The 20,714-nt window shown below is 40.3% G+C and overlaps 2 protein-coding genes across 2 annotated transcripts in view; one reads left to right on the top strand and one right to left on the bottom strand.

Annotated features, from left to right (window-relative positions):
- The window catches only part of LOC133546839 (oocyte zinc finger protein XlCOF6.1-like), a 267,073-nt gene that overhangs the window by 30,244 nt on the left and 216,115 nt on the right, over window positions 1-20,714 (bottom strand). The gene's annotated exons all lie outside the window — the stretch shown is intronic.
- Window positions 10,620-20,620, top strand: LOC133546836 (gastrula zinc finger protein 5-1-like). The gene is made up of 2 exons (XM_061892674.1): window positions 10,620-10,939; window positions 19,302-20,620. Exons 1-2 carry the CDS (start codon window positions 10,813-10,815, stop codon window positions 20,420-20,422), a joined length of 1,248 nt encoding a protein of 415 aa, XP_061748658.1. The 5' UTR covers window positions 10,620-10,812; the 3' UTR covers window positions 20,423-20,620.

Below are 20,714 nucleotides of genomic sequence, written 5' to 3'. Positions count from 1 at the left end.
TCGTTCGCCAACTGACACACACTGAGATCTGCCGCTGGGGAAGCTGTTACTGACTGACTCATGATTCGCCGACCTGCACACAGAACTGCTGCTGCAGAAGTGATTCAGTGATCGAATTTTTTGAACGAATCAATCTCAGGAAATGATTCTAGTTATTCAGTATAGTCAAAATAACTGCTGATCCCATCACTCCTTTTTCTTATGTTTTTATGGCGGTTGGCAAGCAACCTTGTGGTGTGCATTAGCGCCACCTACTGTAATGGAGTGTGGACCGAGATGGATCCCTACTTTATTTTCTTTTATTTAACCCAGTGTTTTTTTAAATATGTTTATATTGCTTTATATCCTATGTGTTCTGAATTAAATCCTAATATATCTCCCACTGCTAACCTAATATTTTCTTTCGCCAGCCTACTTTCCAGTATTGATCACTTTCTCTATTGTATTTCTTACATTGTATTAAAACATGGTCATTATTTTTTATCTGATGGCAAGAATCACACAGTCCTGTATTATGTGTCCAATCAATTTTAGTAAACTATTTAGATATGTATGTCCTAATCTCATTCTAGTAATAATGTCTTCTTCTTTCCTATTTCTATTCCTCCTCTCATGACACCTACTCTCCTCTGGACTTTGTAAAACTCTCTACCTTTTGTTTCCTTATTCCAATTATCCTGCCACTTTTTATTGTGTTCTATCTTAATTATGCTCTTCACTTCTTCTTTACTGTGCTTCATCTCCATGTTTACTTCTGTTTTAGTGCTTGTTTTTTTTGCGTATCCATCAGCTAACTCATTTCCCTCAACTCCTACATGAGCAGGAACCCAGAGAAATGTTACCACACCTCCCGCTTTATTTATTCTGTAGATTACCTGAACTATTTCATAATCTATATCTAGTCTTGTTTCTGATCTTATGTTTTTTATGCTCATCAAAGCACTGCTGGAGTCCGAGCACACGACTACTTTCCTTGCTTTGTTTTCCTCTATCCAGTTAACTGCCATATAAATTGCTACCAATTCCCCCGTAAAAACAGTTTATCACTGATTCTTTTATTTAACACTATATTTCTCTGTGGGATAACTGCAGCAGCTCCTACTTTACTATTTATAGTTTTTGATGCATCTGTGAATATCATGATGTTATCAAAAAACATTCCCTCAATCCATTGTTCTATTTGGTAACTATTTAAATGTCTATTCTTCAGGAACTGCATGTCTACCTTTGGGTTGTCATACATCCACGGTGGTATTGCAGGAATTGGTACTGTAGGGCTAACTTTAATATGGTCAATTTGTGTTTTGTTACATATATCTCCTATTATCCACCCAAAACTATTCATTTTTTTCTTCCCTTTTTCTTGGCAGTTTATTAGCACTTGACGGGTTGGATGTCCTTGCTTGGATCCTTTTAAGTTTGCCCAATAAACCGCTGAGAGTTGATCTCTCCTCATGTCCAAAGGTTTTTCATTCATTTCTACTTGTAATGCTGCCACTGGAGTAGATTTAGTAGTTCCACAACATAATCTTAACGCCTGCGACTGGATCCGGTCTATTTTCCCAAGTAGTGTTTTTGAAGCAGATTGATAAATAATGCATCCGTAGTCGATAACAGATGGAATTAAAGTGATATATATTGTTTTCAATGTCAACCTATCAGCCCCCCAATCTTTACCCCTCAAAGCCCTCATTATATTTAACACCTTTTTACTTTTCTCCACTATCTTGCTGATGTGGGTTGACCAGTTCATATTTTTATCAAACCATATTCCTAAATATTTAAATACTTGTACCTCTTCTATGTTTTCTCCATAGAGTTTTATTTGGAGCTTGTTTTGTACTTTCCTCTTCGTAAAATGTATGACTTTTGTCTTTCCAACAGAGAATCTTAAACCCCAAGCCGTTCCCCAGCCTTGAATATTATTTACCGCTTTTTGAATCTTCTTTTCTATATGATGTGTATTTCTACCTCTCTTCTACATCACTCCATCATCACAAACAATGCCACCTCCACTAACCCTTCCACTTCACTAAAAACTTTATTTATCATGATGGAAAATAGTACTGGACTTATTATACTCCCCTGTGGGGTCCCATTTTCCACTTCGTATTCTCTGCTATATTCATTCTCTATTTTTACTAATAATGTTCTACTTGTTAAAAAGTCTTTTATCCATCTGTACATTCTTCCTCTAATCCCAATCTTATTTAGTTTCATCAGCAACCCCTGTTTCCACAACATATCATACGCTTTCTCTATGTCAAAAAATACCGCAATTATCCATCCATCATCTTCCGCTTATCCGAGGTCGGGTCGCGGGGGCAGCAGCCTAAGCAGGAAAACCCAGACTTCCCTCTCCCCAGCCACTTCGTCCAGCTCTTCCCGGGGGATCCCGAGGCGTTCCCAGGCCAGCCGGGAGACATAGTCTTCCCAACGTGTCCTGGGTCTTCCCCGTGGCCTCCTACCGGTTGGACGTGCCCTAAACACCTCCCTAGGGAGGCCTTCGGGTGGCATCCTGACCAGATGCCCGAACCACCTCATCTGGCTCCTCTCCATGTGAAGGAGCAGCGGCTTTACTTTGAGTTCCTCCCGGATGACAGAGCTTCTCACCCTATCTCTAAGGGAGAGACCCAAACTCATTTGGGCCGCTTGTACCCGTGATCTTATCCTTTCGGTCATGACCCAAAGCTCATGACCATAGGTGAGGATGGGAACGTAGATCGACCGGTAAATTGAGAGCTTTGCCTTCCGGCTCAGCTCCTTCTTCACCACAACGGACCGGTACAACGCCCGCATTACTGAAGACACCACACCGATCCCCCTGTCGATCTCACGATCCACTCTTCCCTCACTCGTGAACAAGACTCCTAGGTACTTGAACTCCTCCACTTGGGGCAGGGTCTCCTCCCCAACCCGGAGATGGCACTCCACCCTTTTACGGGCGAGAACCATGGACTCGGACTTGGAGGTGCTGATTCTCATTCCGGTCGCTTCACACTCGGCTGCGAACCGATCCAGCGAGAGCTGAAGATCCCGGTCAGATGAAGCCATCAGGACCACATCATCTGCAAAAAGCAGAGACCTAATCCTGCGGTTACCAAACCAGAACCCCTCAACACCTTGACTGCGCCTAGAAATTCTGTCCATAAAAGTTATGAACAGAATGGGTGACAAAGGACAGCCTTGGCGGAGTCCAACCCTCACTGGAAATGTGTTCGACTTAGTGCCGGCAATGCGGACCAAGCTCTGGCACTGATCGTACAGGGAACGGACCGCCACAATCAGACAGTCCGATACCCCATACTCTCTGAGCACTCCCCACAGGACTTCCCGAGGGACACGGTCGAATGCCTTCTCCAAGTCCGCAATTATACTTTCTTTATTTATTTGTCCTTTTCTAATTTCCTCTTCCAGCTGCACTGCTGGGTCATTTGTGCTTCTTGCTTTGCGAAAACCACTTTGGTAGTTTTTTTATATTTTCTTTTGACTCTAAATAATATATTAATCTTTCATTAATCATTTTTTTCCATTACTTTGCCCAAATTTGAGGTCAATGCTATCGGCCTATAATTTCCTGCCTCTTCCGGATCTTTCCCTGACTTGCATATTGGAATTATTACAGCTGTTTTCCACTCAGCTGCTCATTTTCCTTCTTCATATATCCTATTATATAATTTCAAGACCACTTCTTTGCCGATGCTACCTACATTTTTGATCATTTGATAACTCACCAGGTCTTTCCCTGGCGTCGTATTTTTAAATTTTTTTAAAATTGGAACCATTTCATCCAAAGAAAATGTCATATCCATAGTGTTGGTAAAACTATTATCGTTGTCTTCCTTCATATCCTCAATATTTAAACTAATTGATTCTTCTCTCTTTTGTTTTTCTACATTTCTCAAATGATCATTACTGTGCACTTTAACAAAGGTTTTTGCTAAAAGTTCTGCTTTTTCTTTATTTCCTCCCACACTCCGCGTTCCATCTTTCATCACATGATGTTTATGTTCTTTTCTGAGCCCTGACATTCTCTTGATCATTCCCCACACTTGGCTTAAAGGAGTAGTTCTATTTAGTGTTTCACAAAAAGTTCTCCAATGGTGTTTTCTTGTTTTTTTAATAACATACCTTACTCTAGCTTGATGCCTTTTATATTGGATCATGTCTTGGAAATGATGTGTTCTTCTCAGTATTCTAAATGCTCTATTCCGTTCTTGTATTGCATCTGTGCACTCTTGTGTCCACCACGGCACTATCTTCCTTCTTCTCCCTATACTATTCCTTGGTATGCTCTGTTCGGCTGCTTCTATTATGCACCCCGTAATATCTGTATTTAATTGTTCAATATCTTGATTTATATCTACTTCCTTTAAAGTTATGTCGGTAATTTCCCTAAATTTCCCCCAGTCACCATGATTATACTTCCATCTTCCTTCTATCCTAGTGCTTTCTGTCCTATGATTTATGTTTATGTGAATGAAGATTGGATAGTGATCACTTCCCATTGTGCTGTATTTATTTACTTCCCACTCCACCTTTCCTGCTAACCCTTGTGACACTAGTGTTAAATCTATTGCTGTTTCTTTACCCGTGACGACATCTAACCTTGTTCCCCACCCATCATTCACACACACCACTTCTTTTTCCTCCAAAAGTGCTTCCAATGTTTCCCCATTCCAGTCATCCCTTTCACCCCACATTGTGCTATGTGCATTAAAGTCACCACACCAAATAATATTGCCACTCCAGTGCTCCATTATTGTTTCTAGTTGGTGAATTTCTAATTTCTTGCATGGATTATAGAAGTTTAGTACTTTGTATCTTTCTTTATTATTCCATACTTCTACTCCTACTATCTCTAGTTCTTGTTTTACTTTTAATATTGAATATTGCATGTCTTCCTTAATAAATATGGCACATCCTCCTCCTTGCCCATCATTCCTATCTTTATGTATCGTTATATATCCTTTTATTATAAAGTTTAATTTTGGCTTCAGCCATGTTTCTTGAATACATATTATATGTGGTTTATTTTTCATATTATTAATATATCCCTTTAATTCCTGTCCGTTTGCTATCAAACTTCTGGCATTCCACTGAACAATGAACATGGCGTTGGATTGTGGTCACATGACTCGGTCCCGTCTACTCTCTGTAGCTCACCTTGCACCTGTTCCCAGGATAGTTCTTTTAAATTTAAAAACTTTGCTGCTGCTTTGACGATTATTTTGATTTTCTCAGTCTTGTTTCTAGCCTGTTCTGTACAATTTATCACGTAAGCCAGGAATACAACTAGTTTATCCATGGAAATTCCTGTATTTGCTGCCTCTTGTTTTTTATTTCTTGAACTATTTTCACTTCTGTCCTGTTCTGCACTTTCTTGATTTCTTATTTTAACTGCCCCTGTGTATGTAATATTTCTTTCAACTCTGATTTGCTGTACTTCTGTTGCCTGTTTTCTTCTGATGCAGCCCCCATACGCTGCTGTGTGATTCCCGCCACAATTACAACACTTGACCTGTTCATTTTCTCCACATTGTCCATATTCATGCTCCCCTCCACACCGTCCACATCTCATCTTAGCATGACACACACTACTATGTGCCCATAGCGTTGGCACTTGAAACAACGTACTGGGGGTGGCACGTAAGCTCTAACATAGAAGCTTAGATACCCAATCATGATTCTCTCTGGTAGGACCTCCTCTGCAAATTGCACTAGCACGGATTCACTCTCAGTCTTTTCACCGTTCCTAAATGCCATCATTCTTTTCATCATAGTGACAGTTCCTCATTTTATTTCTCTTTTCAGATCATCTAAATGTTCTCCTCTTGGGAGTCCTGTCACGACTCCTCTTGCCCCCTTTCGTTCTCCCACTTCGATGTTTTCCTTTATTATTTTGTTGCACAGTTTTTGCAATCGCATTGCTTTGTTCTTTTGCTCTCCATTTTTGCATTTAATCAACAGCCGTCCGTCCCTGAGCACCTTCGCTATCTCCACCTCTCCAATGTCCTTCTTTAATCCCTTAACCAGTGTCATCAAACTAATGTCATTCATATCTTGGTTTGATTTAAATGTATAAATGATCTTATATTCATCCATCATAACCCTTTTCCTCTTATCAACCTCTTCATCGTCTTCATGCACTCTTTTCGCACTCGACTTTCCTTCACTCCCTCCTCTCCCCTTCTTTCCTCTCTCCCCTCTAGTCCTATCCATTTCCATACTATCCTCATACATCCCGTCACTATCCCCTTCCATCTCCATCCAGTCACAAAACAGCTTATGCTCAACCGCCAAAACAGATTTAGACACTCTCGCCGCCGCCAAATTCACTCCAAATGCTTAGTAGTTCCGCGTCTCTCCTTCCTGAAGCTTCCTTCTCCCGTTAGAGTCCTCTCGAAACCTTGTGTCGGTGTGCGTGCCGCCTTTAGAAAGTCACGTGACCAATCATGAGCTGTTTGGGTCACGTGACCGATACGCGAACTGTGTCGCACTGGCACCTGCGCGCCAAACTGTGTTTATAAGTGATGAGCATCGTGCGTTGCGGTGGAGATGTAGCCAAACTCTCATGAGACACACTTTGCCTTTGGTCTTGTAGATATATTTATTGTATCGGCAGCATCGTAAATATGCTGCCGCTAGACACACAGATTGAACTCAGGACCCCGGAACAGGAAACATAGGTGTCAGGTAACACAGAGGTAAACACTGCCCTCTAATGGACACAATGAGTAAGGGCGTACAACAGTACAACACTTAACAATAAGGAAGTGCATCTGTCAAGGAGATGCTGCTGCCAACAGAATCGCCTCACTTCTGTCGTTGTTTTTTTTTTTTTGTCATTTATCATCGTTGGAGATCATTTCCGCCGTCTGGGAATATTTTGATCATATATCGGAAAAAAATGTATTCGTGTTCATTTTCTTGTCGTTTCATTAAGTCTCCACTGGAGACTCTCCGGTATTGTCCTGCCCACACAACCATCCTATTAATTACATTAAAACACAGTGATGGGGTTGTTTTCTCCGGTAGCTGAGTTGGTAGAGTGAAGGACCAAAAGCGTTCATATTGAATCCCATAGGGCGGTTGTTCGAGTCCAGCTCGGCCCCAGTTACTTTTTACCATGACTTGCTTAACGTGGACCCCGATTTAAACAAGTTGAAAAACTTATTGGGGTGTTACTATTTAGTGGTAAATGGTACGGAATATGTACTGAACTGTGCAATCTACTAATACATAAAAGTTTCAATCAATCAATCATGTTCACATTATTTATTGACTGTATCTAAAAAAGATAAACATATAGTATTATTTAAATGAAGATATGAAATAATCCTAAATGAAATACAATGACTTGGTTTATATTATTGTATATACTAGGTCATAAAATCAGTGTCAGTTGAGTCGGTCCATAGGTTGCCTGTAGGGATTTTTACTGTCCAGTAGATGTCATTATTTAGTGACACAGTATTGACACAGTATCAATACAGTTTTGCAATGTGTCCAAACGATACATGAAGCCTCATCAACCCATCACTACTTATTAGCGTCCTGCTCACGTCTTTCTCAGTCCATGTGCTTTCACGACAGTTGGCACACTTGACGTTACAAAGCAGTACTGCTCTGTTCAGCTGCCTTCCTTTTTTTTTTTGAAATTTTTATTTATACATTTCAACAATTACAAACAGTAAGCCAAACAACAATATAAAACATTATAAAACATTATGAAAACAGCACAAAACAGTGCCAGGGGGTTGTAAATTCAAAATAACAAAAATAGAATACAAACAAATATATATATATATAATAAACAAAGTGCAAAGCCATAGGTTCATTCAGATTCATTAAATAACTTAAATTTGGAACACAGAATCATCATTTTCACAGCTTTTTTGTTGTTAGAGGTAGAGAGTGTTTTAATGTAAAGTTCAAAATCTTTTTTAAAGGCACAAAAGATAGGACGGGTATTAAGAAACTTACATTTATGAATATAAAACTTAGCCAATAAAATAATGAGGTTGCAAAGGTAGAATTCCTTTTCAAATTTTTGTTCATACAGTGTAAAACCAAAAATCACATCTTTAAAGTAAAGCACAAATTTGTCATAAATATTGTCCAGGATGAAGCGACAGATGCCTGCCATAGTGATGGAGTGTTTTCACAAGTATAAAACAAGTGGTTAACAGTCTCTGGGTGCATGTTACATAACATCAATGTCCTTCTTCTATTTAACCATCACAGTCTTTACAGGGTAATAACCAGGAATGATTTTAAATGATATCTCTTTGACTTTGTTGGGAAGTAAATACCTGTTAGGAAGGGACCACGTTTTGACCCAACAGATGTCATTTACAACATTATTCCAGAGGGAAATTACATAGGAGACAGACACACAATCATTTCGGAATAAGCTGCGGATTTTTCTTTTTTTTTTTCTTTTTTATCAAAGCAAAGTTTCCCCACAGGAGTGTCAAGTGGATCATTCACAATTTTTACAGCAGAAAGAGGAGGTGTGTAAGCCCTGTACAACATAATAACAGGTGTTGGAATGTACAACATAATAACACCTGTTGGGATGTACAACATAATAACACCTGTTGGAATGTACAACATAATAACAGGTGTTGGAATGTACAACATAATAACAGGTGTTGGAATGTACAACATAATAACAGGTGTTGGAATGGCATCAAATACAATATCAAATTGTTTGGGAGTCACAGGTATCTTAAAATGGTTGAGAAATTCTTGGTAATTAAAAAGTTGACCTTCCTTATTGAAAAGCTGACTCACTAAAATAATGTTATTGTTAAACCAATTGTTGAGGAAAAGAGATTTCCTTTTGTAACATATGTCTTTATTGTTCCAGATGATATATTTGGTAGGTGAGAAATTATTGTGCTTGTATATAAGAGAGCATGCTAGAAGGGCTTGTTTGTGGAAGTTTGAGAGTGCAACAGGAATCCTGTCAATGTTAGAATTACACAATAGCAAAAATGTTAGGCCTCCAAGGTTAGAGAATACATGATGAGAAATAAAGTTCCAAATTGAGGTAGGGTCTTTCAGGTAGTGTCTTATCCAATTAATTTTAAAGGTGTTGTTTAGTGTAGTGAAGTCAAGAAAGTTTAGACCACCCTGATTGTAATTGTTCATTATAACTGATTTATTTATATACTGAATTTTGTTTTTCCAAATAAAGTCAACCAGTATTTTGTCAATAGTTTTACATATTTTTGGGTAATAAAGCGTAATCTTACCGGCTGTCCGTTCAGCTTTTGCTTTTGTCACAACTGTGGGTTATCGTCAAGGATAGCAAACCTTCTCCCATTCTGTGCTGCGGTGGCGTCTTCTGACTTATGCTCTCCTTGATTAGACGCAGCTCTCTAATTATCGGGCTCGTGCACCAGCAGGTGAGACGGGAGCGCGCGGCGCTCTTTCTGCGCGTGAACGTGAATAGATGGGGTGATCATATAAACAGACTGGCTGAACTATATTTTACCTGGGGTTGCCAAGGTGAATAGGGGGTTCGGATGTGCTTTACCAAAAAATATTATTTTATTTTATTTTTTTATTTTTTTAATGGGGTTTGGTTGGTTGCCAGGTCGCTGAGGTTACGAGCACGCGCATCAGCTGACGAGACAGCTATTCGCCGCTACAGTCACTTTTTAGACTTAAGAGTTCATCTTTCATGTTATCAGTTTGAGAACTTTTTTTCCCTCTCTTTCGATTTTTCCTTTCTTTTATTGTAACTGGATCTGTGCACTCTTATTTTATATTAATATTTTCTACCGCTTGTCCCTTTGGGGTCAATTATATCCGTTATATCGGAATAATTCCCGCCAATAGAGTGATGTTTGTGTACATTAAATTATTCTGATGTACATCGCATCTCATAACTGATACTACTCATTGTTTCCTGGATTAATTATTGTTATTTTATTATTCAAAAGTGAAACCAACGATTCCGGAAACGCTGAAGTAAAAAGTTTGATGTATGTTGCTGTTAAAGTGAGACAACTTGAACAAGTTTGACTCGTTAAAAGTCTGAGCAACAAATGAAGATGCAAACTATTCACTGATTGATGTTGTTGAAAAGAGAAGAGCCTCAATAGAAATGAAAATAAATAAATGAGAGTATTTTGGATGAAATGAGCAAGTAGGAATGAGGTGTAGGGAACAACAATAAAAACACGTGGAAGGGTAAATTTAAATAATTCAGGCAGTAATATCGCTACAATTTCTAGCACTTTCACTCTTGTCATTGCAATAAATGTCGCACGGGGGCGCCACTGAACCCCATCATTAAAGCTTTGTTTGATATACTTTGAATTTATTTTAAAAAAAATAAGACACTCTTTTATATCACATTGTTATTCAAATAAATATTACAGGAAAGAAAAGCATGGTAACAGTAACGGCAGGCAATATTTTGCCTCTTCGTCCCCTCGGCTGTGACGTCATTCCCAGCTTCCGGCGTGAACGGAAGGCAGCGGAAGTGTGCCAACTGTCGTGAAAGCACATCGACGCAGAAAGCCGCAAGTAGGACTAATAAGTCACTCTTATTATTTGTTCTCCAGTTTATAATATTTACGGCCTATAAAATACATCGTTGATTCTTTAGTTAAGGATAAAGTGGTATTGATGCGCTAGAAGCACTGTGCCGCTTCTCGTGCTATCTTTGCTTGTTAGTTAGCTTAGCTCGCTAGTTAGCTTAGCTTGTTAGCTGCTAACAGAAGACACAGAAGTTATCAACACATCGCTAAGTAGAGATCAAGTGTGAGAGTAAAGTGTTGTGATTGTGTGAAAATGTGCGAAAGAAGGATAGCAAAGTATGAGGAGGAACTTTGTCCAACAAAAGAGGAGGACGAGCGACAACGTCAACTACTGGACGTTTATTATAAGAAACATCATCAAGTTGTGTTACACAGAACAGGTTTGTTTACTTTTTACTCTCACATCTTTACTAACTTTATATTTGATGAATAACACTATGCTTAATATATTGTGTATAAGAAGTTGTGTTGTCTTGTGAGGATGATGCATTCCGTCTGCTACTTGCAACGTGGTCTTGCAACCACGTGGTTGTCTGTGTTCTGTGGAATGTAACTACTAAAGATGAGTTACACATCCCAGTCCATTTGTACTACAAACTTTCAGTGGTGGAACAAGTCAGAGTTGGGCCGGGGGCATGACACAAATAATAAAGCTAATTCTACCATCATTTTACAACATACACATGCCAGAAAGGCATGTGTATCTTTAACCAGGTTTTAAAACGTTTCAAAACCATTTCTGCTGAAATTTGCATTTTCCCGACATGCATTTATTTTCCCACTTTCACCACAGCATCAACCCGTTCACAGGATGTAGAAAACATATCAAAGGGGATCTGTTTTTTTCTTTTAACTGTGCCTATTGTTCACAAACCTTATGTTAGACATTAACATGTTTTGTTTTTTATTTTTTATGAATTCTAAGTTCTAAAGAAACGTCAGCAAAATCTTAACTATCCTAGATTTATCAATGGAGTCAATGGGATCACCTCTATTCCGCTCACTAAGCCCCCTAAATAAGAATTAGTTGATCAATGTAATATACCAAGAAGTCATTTTTTAATCGCTATCTCTAAAACATCCTGTAAAAATGCATATCCTTTGGAAATATGCCTTACAATAGCCACAAACTGGAGGATACATTTTTAATTAGGATACCATTTAAATAAATAATGTAAAGGTTGAATGGAAATTTCCAGGGTGTATCCCCTCTTCTGCCCACCTGTAAGTCCAAAAGGGAAAACAAAAGGGAAAAGCGGTAGAAAATGGATGGATGGATAGGAAAAAAGCACATCATCGACATGCCTCAAATGTTTCCTTTTTAAAGGGGAACCTTATCAGCAGACCCATGTAAGCGTCAATATATACTTTGATGTTGCAGAAAAAAGACCGTATATTTTTTTAACCGATTTCCGAACTCTAAATGGGTACATTTTGGCGAGTTAAACGCCTTTCAGTTTATCGCTTCAGGAGCGATGACGTCAGAATGTGACGTCACCTAGGTAATGAAGCCGCCATTTTCATTTTCTCAAACACATTACAAACACAGCGTCTCCGCTCTGTTATTTTCCGTTTTTTCATGCCTTGTCGGTGTGTTGTCGGAGGGTGTAACAACACTAACAGGGAGGGATTCAAGTTGCACCACTGGCCCAAAGATGCGAAAGTGGCAAGAAATCGGCCGCCAGACCCCCATTGAATGTGCCGCAGTGTCTGCACATTTTACCGGCGATGCTAAGGCAGACATGGCACAGAGATGTATGGATAACCTGCAGATGCATTTGCAACGATGAAGTCAACGAAATCACAAAGGTGAGTTTTGTTGATGTTGTTGACTTATGTGCTAATCAGACTTATTTGGTCGCATCGTGACTGCCAGCTAATCGATGTTAACATGCTATTTAAGCTAGCTGTATGTACAATTGAAACTATTTTTAAATCCAGCGTTTCCCTCCACCCACATTTAATGCCAAACAAACACTTACCAATCGACGGGTTTAAGTTGATCCAGTTTCACAAGATGCGAAACTTCCGATCGTTGGTCTGCACATTTTACCGGCGGCGCTAAGGCAAACATGGCCGAATAGCGTCAATAGTTATTCGCTCAATAGCTTCAGTTTGTTATTCAATTTAGTTTTCGCTATCTGCCTCCATACTCTATCCGTTTCAATACATGTGTAATCCGTGGAATCGCTTAAACCGTTGAAATCCGAGTCTGAATCCGAGCTAATGTCGCTATATCTTGCTGTGGTAACCGCCATGTTGTTTGTATTGGCAGCACTGGATGACGTCACAGGAAAATGGACAGTGGCTTCGAAGATAGCTAAAATAAGGCACTTTAAAGCTTTTTTTAAGGATATTCCGGGACGGGTAACATTTTGGAAAAAAAAACTTCAAAGAATAAAACAAGCCACTGGGGACTGATTTTTATTGGTTTTAAGCCTTTTGAAATTGTGATAATGTTCCCCTTTAAGGTCAAGACAAGTGTTGCCTTAAAGGAGGGCTCATATTTTAGGGCACCAAGGCAAGTTAGAAGGGCACCAGGGCAAATGTTATTTTCTTTCCAGTTTCTTGATTAAATGCAGAGTCGCTCACATTTATTTGTGCAATAAATCTTTGAACAATTTTGACCCGTACTTTGGGTCAAAGCATAATAATTGTGTAAATGCATCAATAAGTACATTATGCTTGTGTAAGGTGCTTTTTTTTTTTTAACCTTTATTTTGTTAGCGCAGTCAGACCTATTATTCTGAAGGGGGAAGTGTGTTGCTGTTCTCAGCTTGATGTGTAGATGCGAAAGTTGCGACTGCAGTCCGGTTTGTACATTATTCCAACATTGATGATGTCGTTCACAACAACACAAGCAGATGAGATGTGTTGCAGGTGTATGGATTTTCCTTGCCAGTTTTAGCTTCGTAGCTTAGTCGCTATTCCAAATGACCGCCTAAAGGACGGGACAATTGTGTGTTTAAAGGATGAATGAGTGGTCCAGAACACATTTTCCATCCATCCATCTTCTTCTGCTTATCCGAGGTCGGGTCGTGGGGTCAGCAGCCTAAGCAGAGAAACCCAGACTTCCCTCTCCCCAGCCACTTCGTCCAGTTCCTCCCGGGGGATCTCGAGGCATTCCCAGGCCAGCCGGAAGACATAGTCTTCACTATGTGTCCTGGGTCTTCCCCGTGGCCCGAACCAACTCATCTGGCTCCTCTCCATGTGGAGGAGCAGCAGCTTTACTTTGAGTTCCTCCCGGATGACAGAGCTTCTCACCCTATCTCTAAGGGAGAGCCCCGCCACCCGGCGGAAGAAGCTAATTTCGGCAGCTTGTACCCGTGATCTTGTCCTTCGGTCATAACCCAAAGCTCATGACCATAGGTGAGGATGGGAACGTAGATTGAACAATAAATTGAGAGCTTTGCCTTCCGGCTCAGCTCCTTCTTCATCAAAACGGATCGATAAAGTGTCCGCATTACTGAAGACGCCGCACCGATCCGCCTGTTGATCTCACGATCCACTCTTCCCTCACTCGTGAACAAAACTCAGAGGTACTTGAACTCCTCCACTTGAAGCAAGATCTCCTCCCCAAGCCGGATATTGGCAATCCACCCATTTCCGGGTGAGAACCATGGACTCGGACTTGGAGGTGCTGATTTCCATCCCAGTCGCTTCACACTCTACTGAAACTGATCCAGTGAGAGCTGAATATATTGGCCAGATGAACCCACCAGGACCACATTATCTGCAAAAAGCAGAGACTTAATCCTGCAGCCACCAAACCACATCCCCTCAACGCCCTGACTGCGCATAAAAATTCTATCCATAAAAGTTACGAACAGAATCGGTAACAAAGTGCAGCCTTGACGGAGTCCAAGCCTCACTGGAAAGGTGTCTGACTTACTGCCGGCGATGCGGACCAAGCTCTGACACTGATCATACAAGGAGCGGACCGCCACGATAAGACTCTCTGTGCCTTGTCCGAGTCCACAAAGCACATGTAGACTGGTTGGGCAAACTCCCATGTACCCTCAAGGACTCTGCTGAGAGTATAGCTGGTCCACAGTTCCACGACCGGGACGAAAACCACACTGTTCCTCCTGAATCCGAGGTTCGGCTATTTGTCGTAGCCTCCTCTCCAGTACACCTGAATAGACCTTACCGGCAAGGCATTATTTTCTCTAACAAATGTTGCTTCTTCTAAGAATGACAACATTTCTCTTATATTTGTGTCAATTTCCCTAATATTGTGCAGTGAACAGTAGATTTTGTTTTATTAGCCAATTCTGTGACTCCGTAAGTCATTGTTGAAATAATATGCCTTATTTTTTTTGTTGAGTTCAGTGATTATTGACTACATTATTACTTTGGGAAGGTGAGAGAAGAAGAGTTGTGGTCTTGTGAGAATTGTCTGGTTTGTCCATCCTAGGCCACCGTAGGTCACGTGTGGTGCATCACCAGACCTGCTAATGTTAGCCAAGTTAGCTGCTCATGCGTGTTGGAGTGGAGACGGCTGAGGGGAGTCGTGTATGAAACAAGCTCAGCTTCCTCATGAAGGTGACGTGATGATGTCACATAAGGACTACACTCACAAAAGAATGGCAACGTTTGGGCCCCCAGACCAGCTTTATTTGTGCCATATTGAGGCAGCGCTTTTTTACGCTTTCAGACCAAATGAACAAAAGAAGGCCTTTTGTATGCAGTTCGAGAGCCGCAGCCGGAGAAAATAAACACACAGTGTATCCATGACTGCAAAGTTCATTGACCGTTTGTGTGATTGATTGACTAATGTTTTAATACCTCTGGACATTGACTTGAAATATTTCTGTCAATCACACAAACATGCTTGTGGGGAAGTTTTCTGTGTCTACGTACCTTCCACACATGCGTACACCCACCTGAGTAACATTTGTCCAAGTTGCACCATCCCCACATTTTTCAACCTATTCAAACCATTCCAACATCAACTCATTCCACTCATCCTGGACATTCAAACTAACACTTTCTCAAGTTCCAAACCAAATTTCAATTTTCCTTTAAATTCAAACTCTTCACCATTTAAACCAGGGGTCTGAAACTCTATCTACATGGGGGCCACTGGATGCAGAAACTGGGTGAGGCTGGGCCGCAAGAAAAGATTTCTTAAAAAATGTAACATGCGCTTTTTAATGAATTCACTTTCTATGAATGGCTTTCCCGCCCTAGCAACATACTTGCCAATCCTCACCATTTTTCCGGGAGACTCCTGAATTTCAGTGCACCTCCCGACAATCTACCGGTGCAACCATTCTCCCCAATTTTTACCAATTTTCACCCGGCCGACATTATTAAGGGCTGCCGTGACTGCACTGCCTTTAACGTCCTCTACAACATTGGTTCTCAACATTTTTTCAGTGATGTACCCCCTGTGAACATTTTTCTAATTCAAGTACCCCCTAATCAGAGCCATGCATTTTTGGTTGAAAAAAAAGAGATAAAGAAGTAAAATACAGCACTATGTCATCAGTGTCTGATTTATTCAATTGTATAACAGTGCAAAATATTGCTCATTTGTAGTGGTCTTTCTTGAAATATTTGGAAAAAAAGATATAAACATAAATAAAAAAACTTGTTGAAAAGTAAACAAGTGATTTAATTATAAATCAAGATTTCTACACATAGAAGTAATCATCAACTTAAAGTGTCCTCTTTGGGGATTGTAATAGAGATCCATCTGGATTCATCAACTTACTTCTAAATATTTCTTCACAAAAAAAAACAAAAAAACTTTAACATCAATATTTATGGAACATGTCCACAAAAAGTCTAGCTGTCAACACTGAATGTTGGATTTTTTAAATTATTTTTTCAGTTTATAAACTTACATTCATATTTCATTGAAGTATTATTCAACAAACATATTTATAAAGGATTTATGAATTGCTGTTTTTTTTTAGAATGTTTTTAATAAATCTCACTTGTCCCTTGGCATACCTTCAAGTACCTTTCAGGGGTTTGCGCACCCCCTAAAAGAGGACTACTGCTCCACTACATGTCATCGCGCACGCTTTTATATCACACAACCAACATGCCGGCTCCACAACATGTTGTATGAATCTTGTGCAGAACAACGTACGTGGCTGCAAGACGTACTTGTTCAACAGCCATACAGGTCACACTGAGGGTGGCTGTATAAACAACTTTAACACTGTTACAAATATGCGCGACACTGTGAACCGACACCAAACAAGAATGACAAACACATTTTGGGAAAATTTCCGCACACTAACACAAATGCAGCCCTTACTCTCCCGGGCTACAATATACAACACCTCAACCGACGCAAGTAGGGAGGGTAGGGGGTTGGTGGTAGCGGTGGTGTGTATATTGTAGCCCGGAAGAGTTGGGTCTGCATGGGATTCTGGGTAATTGTTCTGTTGTGTTTATGTTGTGTTATGATGCAGATGTTCTCCCGAAATGTGTTTGTCATTCTTGTTTGGTGTGGGTTCACAATCTGGCACATATTTGTAACAGTCTTAAAGTTTTTCTTACGGCCACCCTTAGTGTGACGTGTGTAGCTGTTGATCAAATATATCTTGCAATAACACACATAGATATTTCATGGCCAGATGCAACATACAACTAGGCTTGCACGCTGTCAGTTCATGATGTAGGGGGCGCTAAAGGCAGCACCCTTATGGCACTCCCTGAATATTTTTGATCTGGTACAAATCTACAGGGGCTTTGAGAAAATTGATGCCCTGAAATTCAGGGGTCTCCCGGGAAAATTGGGGATGTTGGCAAGTATGACTCTGTCAAGCGCCATTCATATTAAACTCGCGGGCCGCACCAACATTAAATTGTCATATCAAAGTGCGGGCCGCATAATAACGTCTCACGGGCCGCATGTTTGAGACCCCTGATTTAAACCATTTTAACATTCAAACTATTCTTACATTCACACTACATTCTGTCAGCAATTCAGTTCAATATCAGCATTGGAGCATTCACACGCAATTCCTTGAAAAATTGCCTCATCTACTTATTATTATTATTGTTATTATTATTATTAAATGTAGCTTACCATATTGCTGAAAAATGTAACTTTCCCTTGGAGATTAATAAAGTACAGTATTTCCTTGAATTGCCCCGCCGGGGCGCTAATTAATTTAAAACCTCTTCTCACTCCGGCATTTACCAAAGGGATGTGGTAAAGGCAAGCATGCGGTAATTATTATAAAACCTCTTCTCACTCCAGCACTTACCAAAGACATGCGGTAAAATTAGTCCTGCGCTTAAAAATTTGAGTGTGATGTAAGGATACCATCATGAAAAGCACATATAATTTAAAAAAACACGTTATTATGGTCTTACCTTTACTTATAAATGAAGTCCATGCACAGCTCCTTCTGATCAAAAGCATCGATAACTTGTTTATAGAAGTCTTCCTTATCTTTCTTCAGGTTCAAAGTCTCTCTGTCTCGATGGAGATCTTCCTTTATCACCTCCTGCTTCGATTGAAAGTCCAGTTTTGAAAATTGTTTTATTTTAGATATATGTAATCCTCCATGTTAAAAGTGCAAGCAAGAGAAAAAAATAAACACACGCTGCTCACTCTTGCTGCTTGTTGTCACTTCTTCTTCAGCCGAGTAGTCGCAAGAAGGATCACTAGCGCCCTCTACCACCAAGAGGCGGGAGTCATTTAATGACTCATATTTGACACACGCAGCTACGGTATATTAATAAAACATAGCTGCTTACTGTTCTTTTTAGCATCTTCAACAGCTTGGACCTTAAATCCTACTGAATAGCGCTTAATCTTTTTCCCTTGATGCGATTTCAAATTATTGAAATCAGTGTCCTCCATTTTGAAAATGATGACAGGTGAAGTGTCACTCGTGACGTGACGAGTTTGACCCGGCGGAAATTCTAGGCATATGCTAATTATTTAGCGAAACGAGTTTGACTCGGGGTTCATCCTGAGCCGGCGGTAATGCTAAGCACGCGCTAATTAGTTTGCGAAACGAGTTAGACCCAGCAGTAATTCTAGGCAGGCGCATACTATATACCCGGCGGCAATTCAAGGAAATACGGTATGTCTGATTCTGATTTTGATTGAATGTGTGGACTGCATGAATGATGCCTTTTCAATTCTCACTCTAACCCAATTTGAGTGTCTAGAAACGCACTAAATTAATATAATCCATTATTACTATCATTCATAAGGTAAACAAGTTATCTTTTGAAGGTGTAGTCAGTAATCTGATTACTTCTTCCCAGTTTAACTGTGGTGACACTATCTAAATGAAAGCAAAACAGATGTCATCTTTCTTGGCCAAGATGTTGACTGTGCTCATGCTTCTTTTATAACAGACATGTCTCTAAAGATGAATGTGAAAATGACTAATTATTGTCCACCAGCAGGGGGAGCTCATCACTAGTACTACTGTGTGGAGGCTGGCATGTGGTACATTATTTCCTGTGTGTGTATGACTTATTCAGAGGGAGAACAGCACACTTTCACGTATGGCGTCTACCATTAAGGATTGCAGGAATGACTTTTAGGAAGTTTTTATATGAATAAGATGGATTGGATGTTGGCCTGGGAAGACATTCCCCTGAAAGTCTTCTTCATGTGTCAGCTGGAAGTACCCTGACTGCTGTGAGGGGAAACTGATGAGATTGTGAGATCATATGTTGGTGCAGGACATTGTCTCATGTGACTGAGCAAAACTGGACTTTTCTGAAGAATGTTTGTTTTCTCCTGTCCCACAGACCTCGATGAAGAACATCTTCCTCGTGAGCAGGAGGTGGAACCACAGTACCCCCACATACACAAGGAAGAAGGGGTACCACATTCCCAACACATCAAAGAGGGAGGAGAGGAGCCACAGCCCCCCCACATTAAAGAGGAAGACGAGAAGCCACAGACCCATAATGTTAAACTGACCCTTCACATTAAAGGGCAAACGGAGGACCCACTGAACTTACACATCAAAAAGGAAGAGGAGGACTCACTGACCCCCAACTTTAAAGAGGAAGAGGAGGACCAAGAGCCGCCGCAGATTAAAGAGGAAGAGGAGGAAAAGGGCATCAGTCAGCCTAAATGGTTGGAGGAGTTCCCAGTGACTGGTGTCCCTGTGAAGAGTGAAGATGATGAGGTGAAAGGTGAAAGTGAGGAGAGGGGAGGGGGGGAGCCTCCAAGCAGCAGCTCAACACAACACATGACAACAGAAGCTGATGGAGACCACTGTGGAGGATCACAAGCAGACAAGCTCTTAGCTCCACTATCAGATAGTGAGGACACAACGTCACACTCTCCTGACACTGATGATGAAGACTCTAAAGATGATAAGACATGTCACACTGACAACACTCACTTCACATCTTCTCACTGTCACAAAACCTTTAAATACCATAGTTCTCTGAAATTACACATAAGATCACACACTGGAGAAAAACCTTTTTCTTGTTCACTCTGTAGTAAAGGTTTTACACAACGTCAGAATTTGAAAGTACACATGAGAACACACACTGGTGAAAAAACTTTTTCCTGTACAATCTGTAGTGAAGGTTTTGTAGAAAGTCGCAATTTGAAAAAACACATGAGGACACACACTGGAGAAAGACCTTTTGTTTGTTCAACCTGTGGTAAAGGTTTGGCAGACAGTAACAATTTGAAAAGACACATGAGAACACACACTGGTGAAAAGCCTTTTTCCTGTTCAACCTGTGGTAAAGGTTTTACACAAAGTCAACATTTGAAAAGACACATGAGGACACACACCGGTGAAAAACCTTTTTCTTGTTCAATCTGTGGTAAAGGATTTACACAAAGTAGTAGTTTGAAAACACACATGAGAACACACACTGGTGAAAAATTGCATTCCTGTTGAATCTGCAACAGAAGCTTTTGTTGACGATCAAAGCTTGTAGCACACATGAGAAGACACCCAGGAGAGAAAGTGTTGAGTTGCAGTGTGTGTGGTGAAAGATTGTCTTCTAAGTACCAGTGTAAGAAACACAAGTGTGCTGGTGAGAACAGCAGCAGCAAATGAAACTGCAGGATTTGAAATAAACTGTCCAGACTTTCATTTTGACTTTCTAACAACATCAGCACATATAACATGTGTGACATTGTTGTTTGTCTAACAATCTGTTTAATATGATCTTTACATTTATAGATTA

The sequence above is a fragment of the Nerophis ophidion genome, unplaced genomic scaffold (genome assembly GCF_033978795.1).
Source record: "Nerophis ophidion isolate RoL-2023_Sa unplaced genomic scaffold, RoL_Noph_v1.0 HiC_scaffold_45, whole genome shotgun sequence".
NCBI lineage: Eukaryota > Metazoa > Chordata > Actinopteri > Syngnathiformes > Syngnathidae > Nerophis > Nerophis ophidion.
The sequence above is the reverse complement of the archived record's forward strand: the minus strand, read 5'-3'. Positions and strand labels throughout refer to the sequence as shown.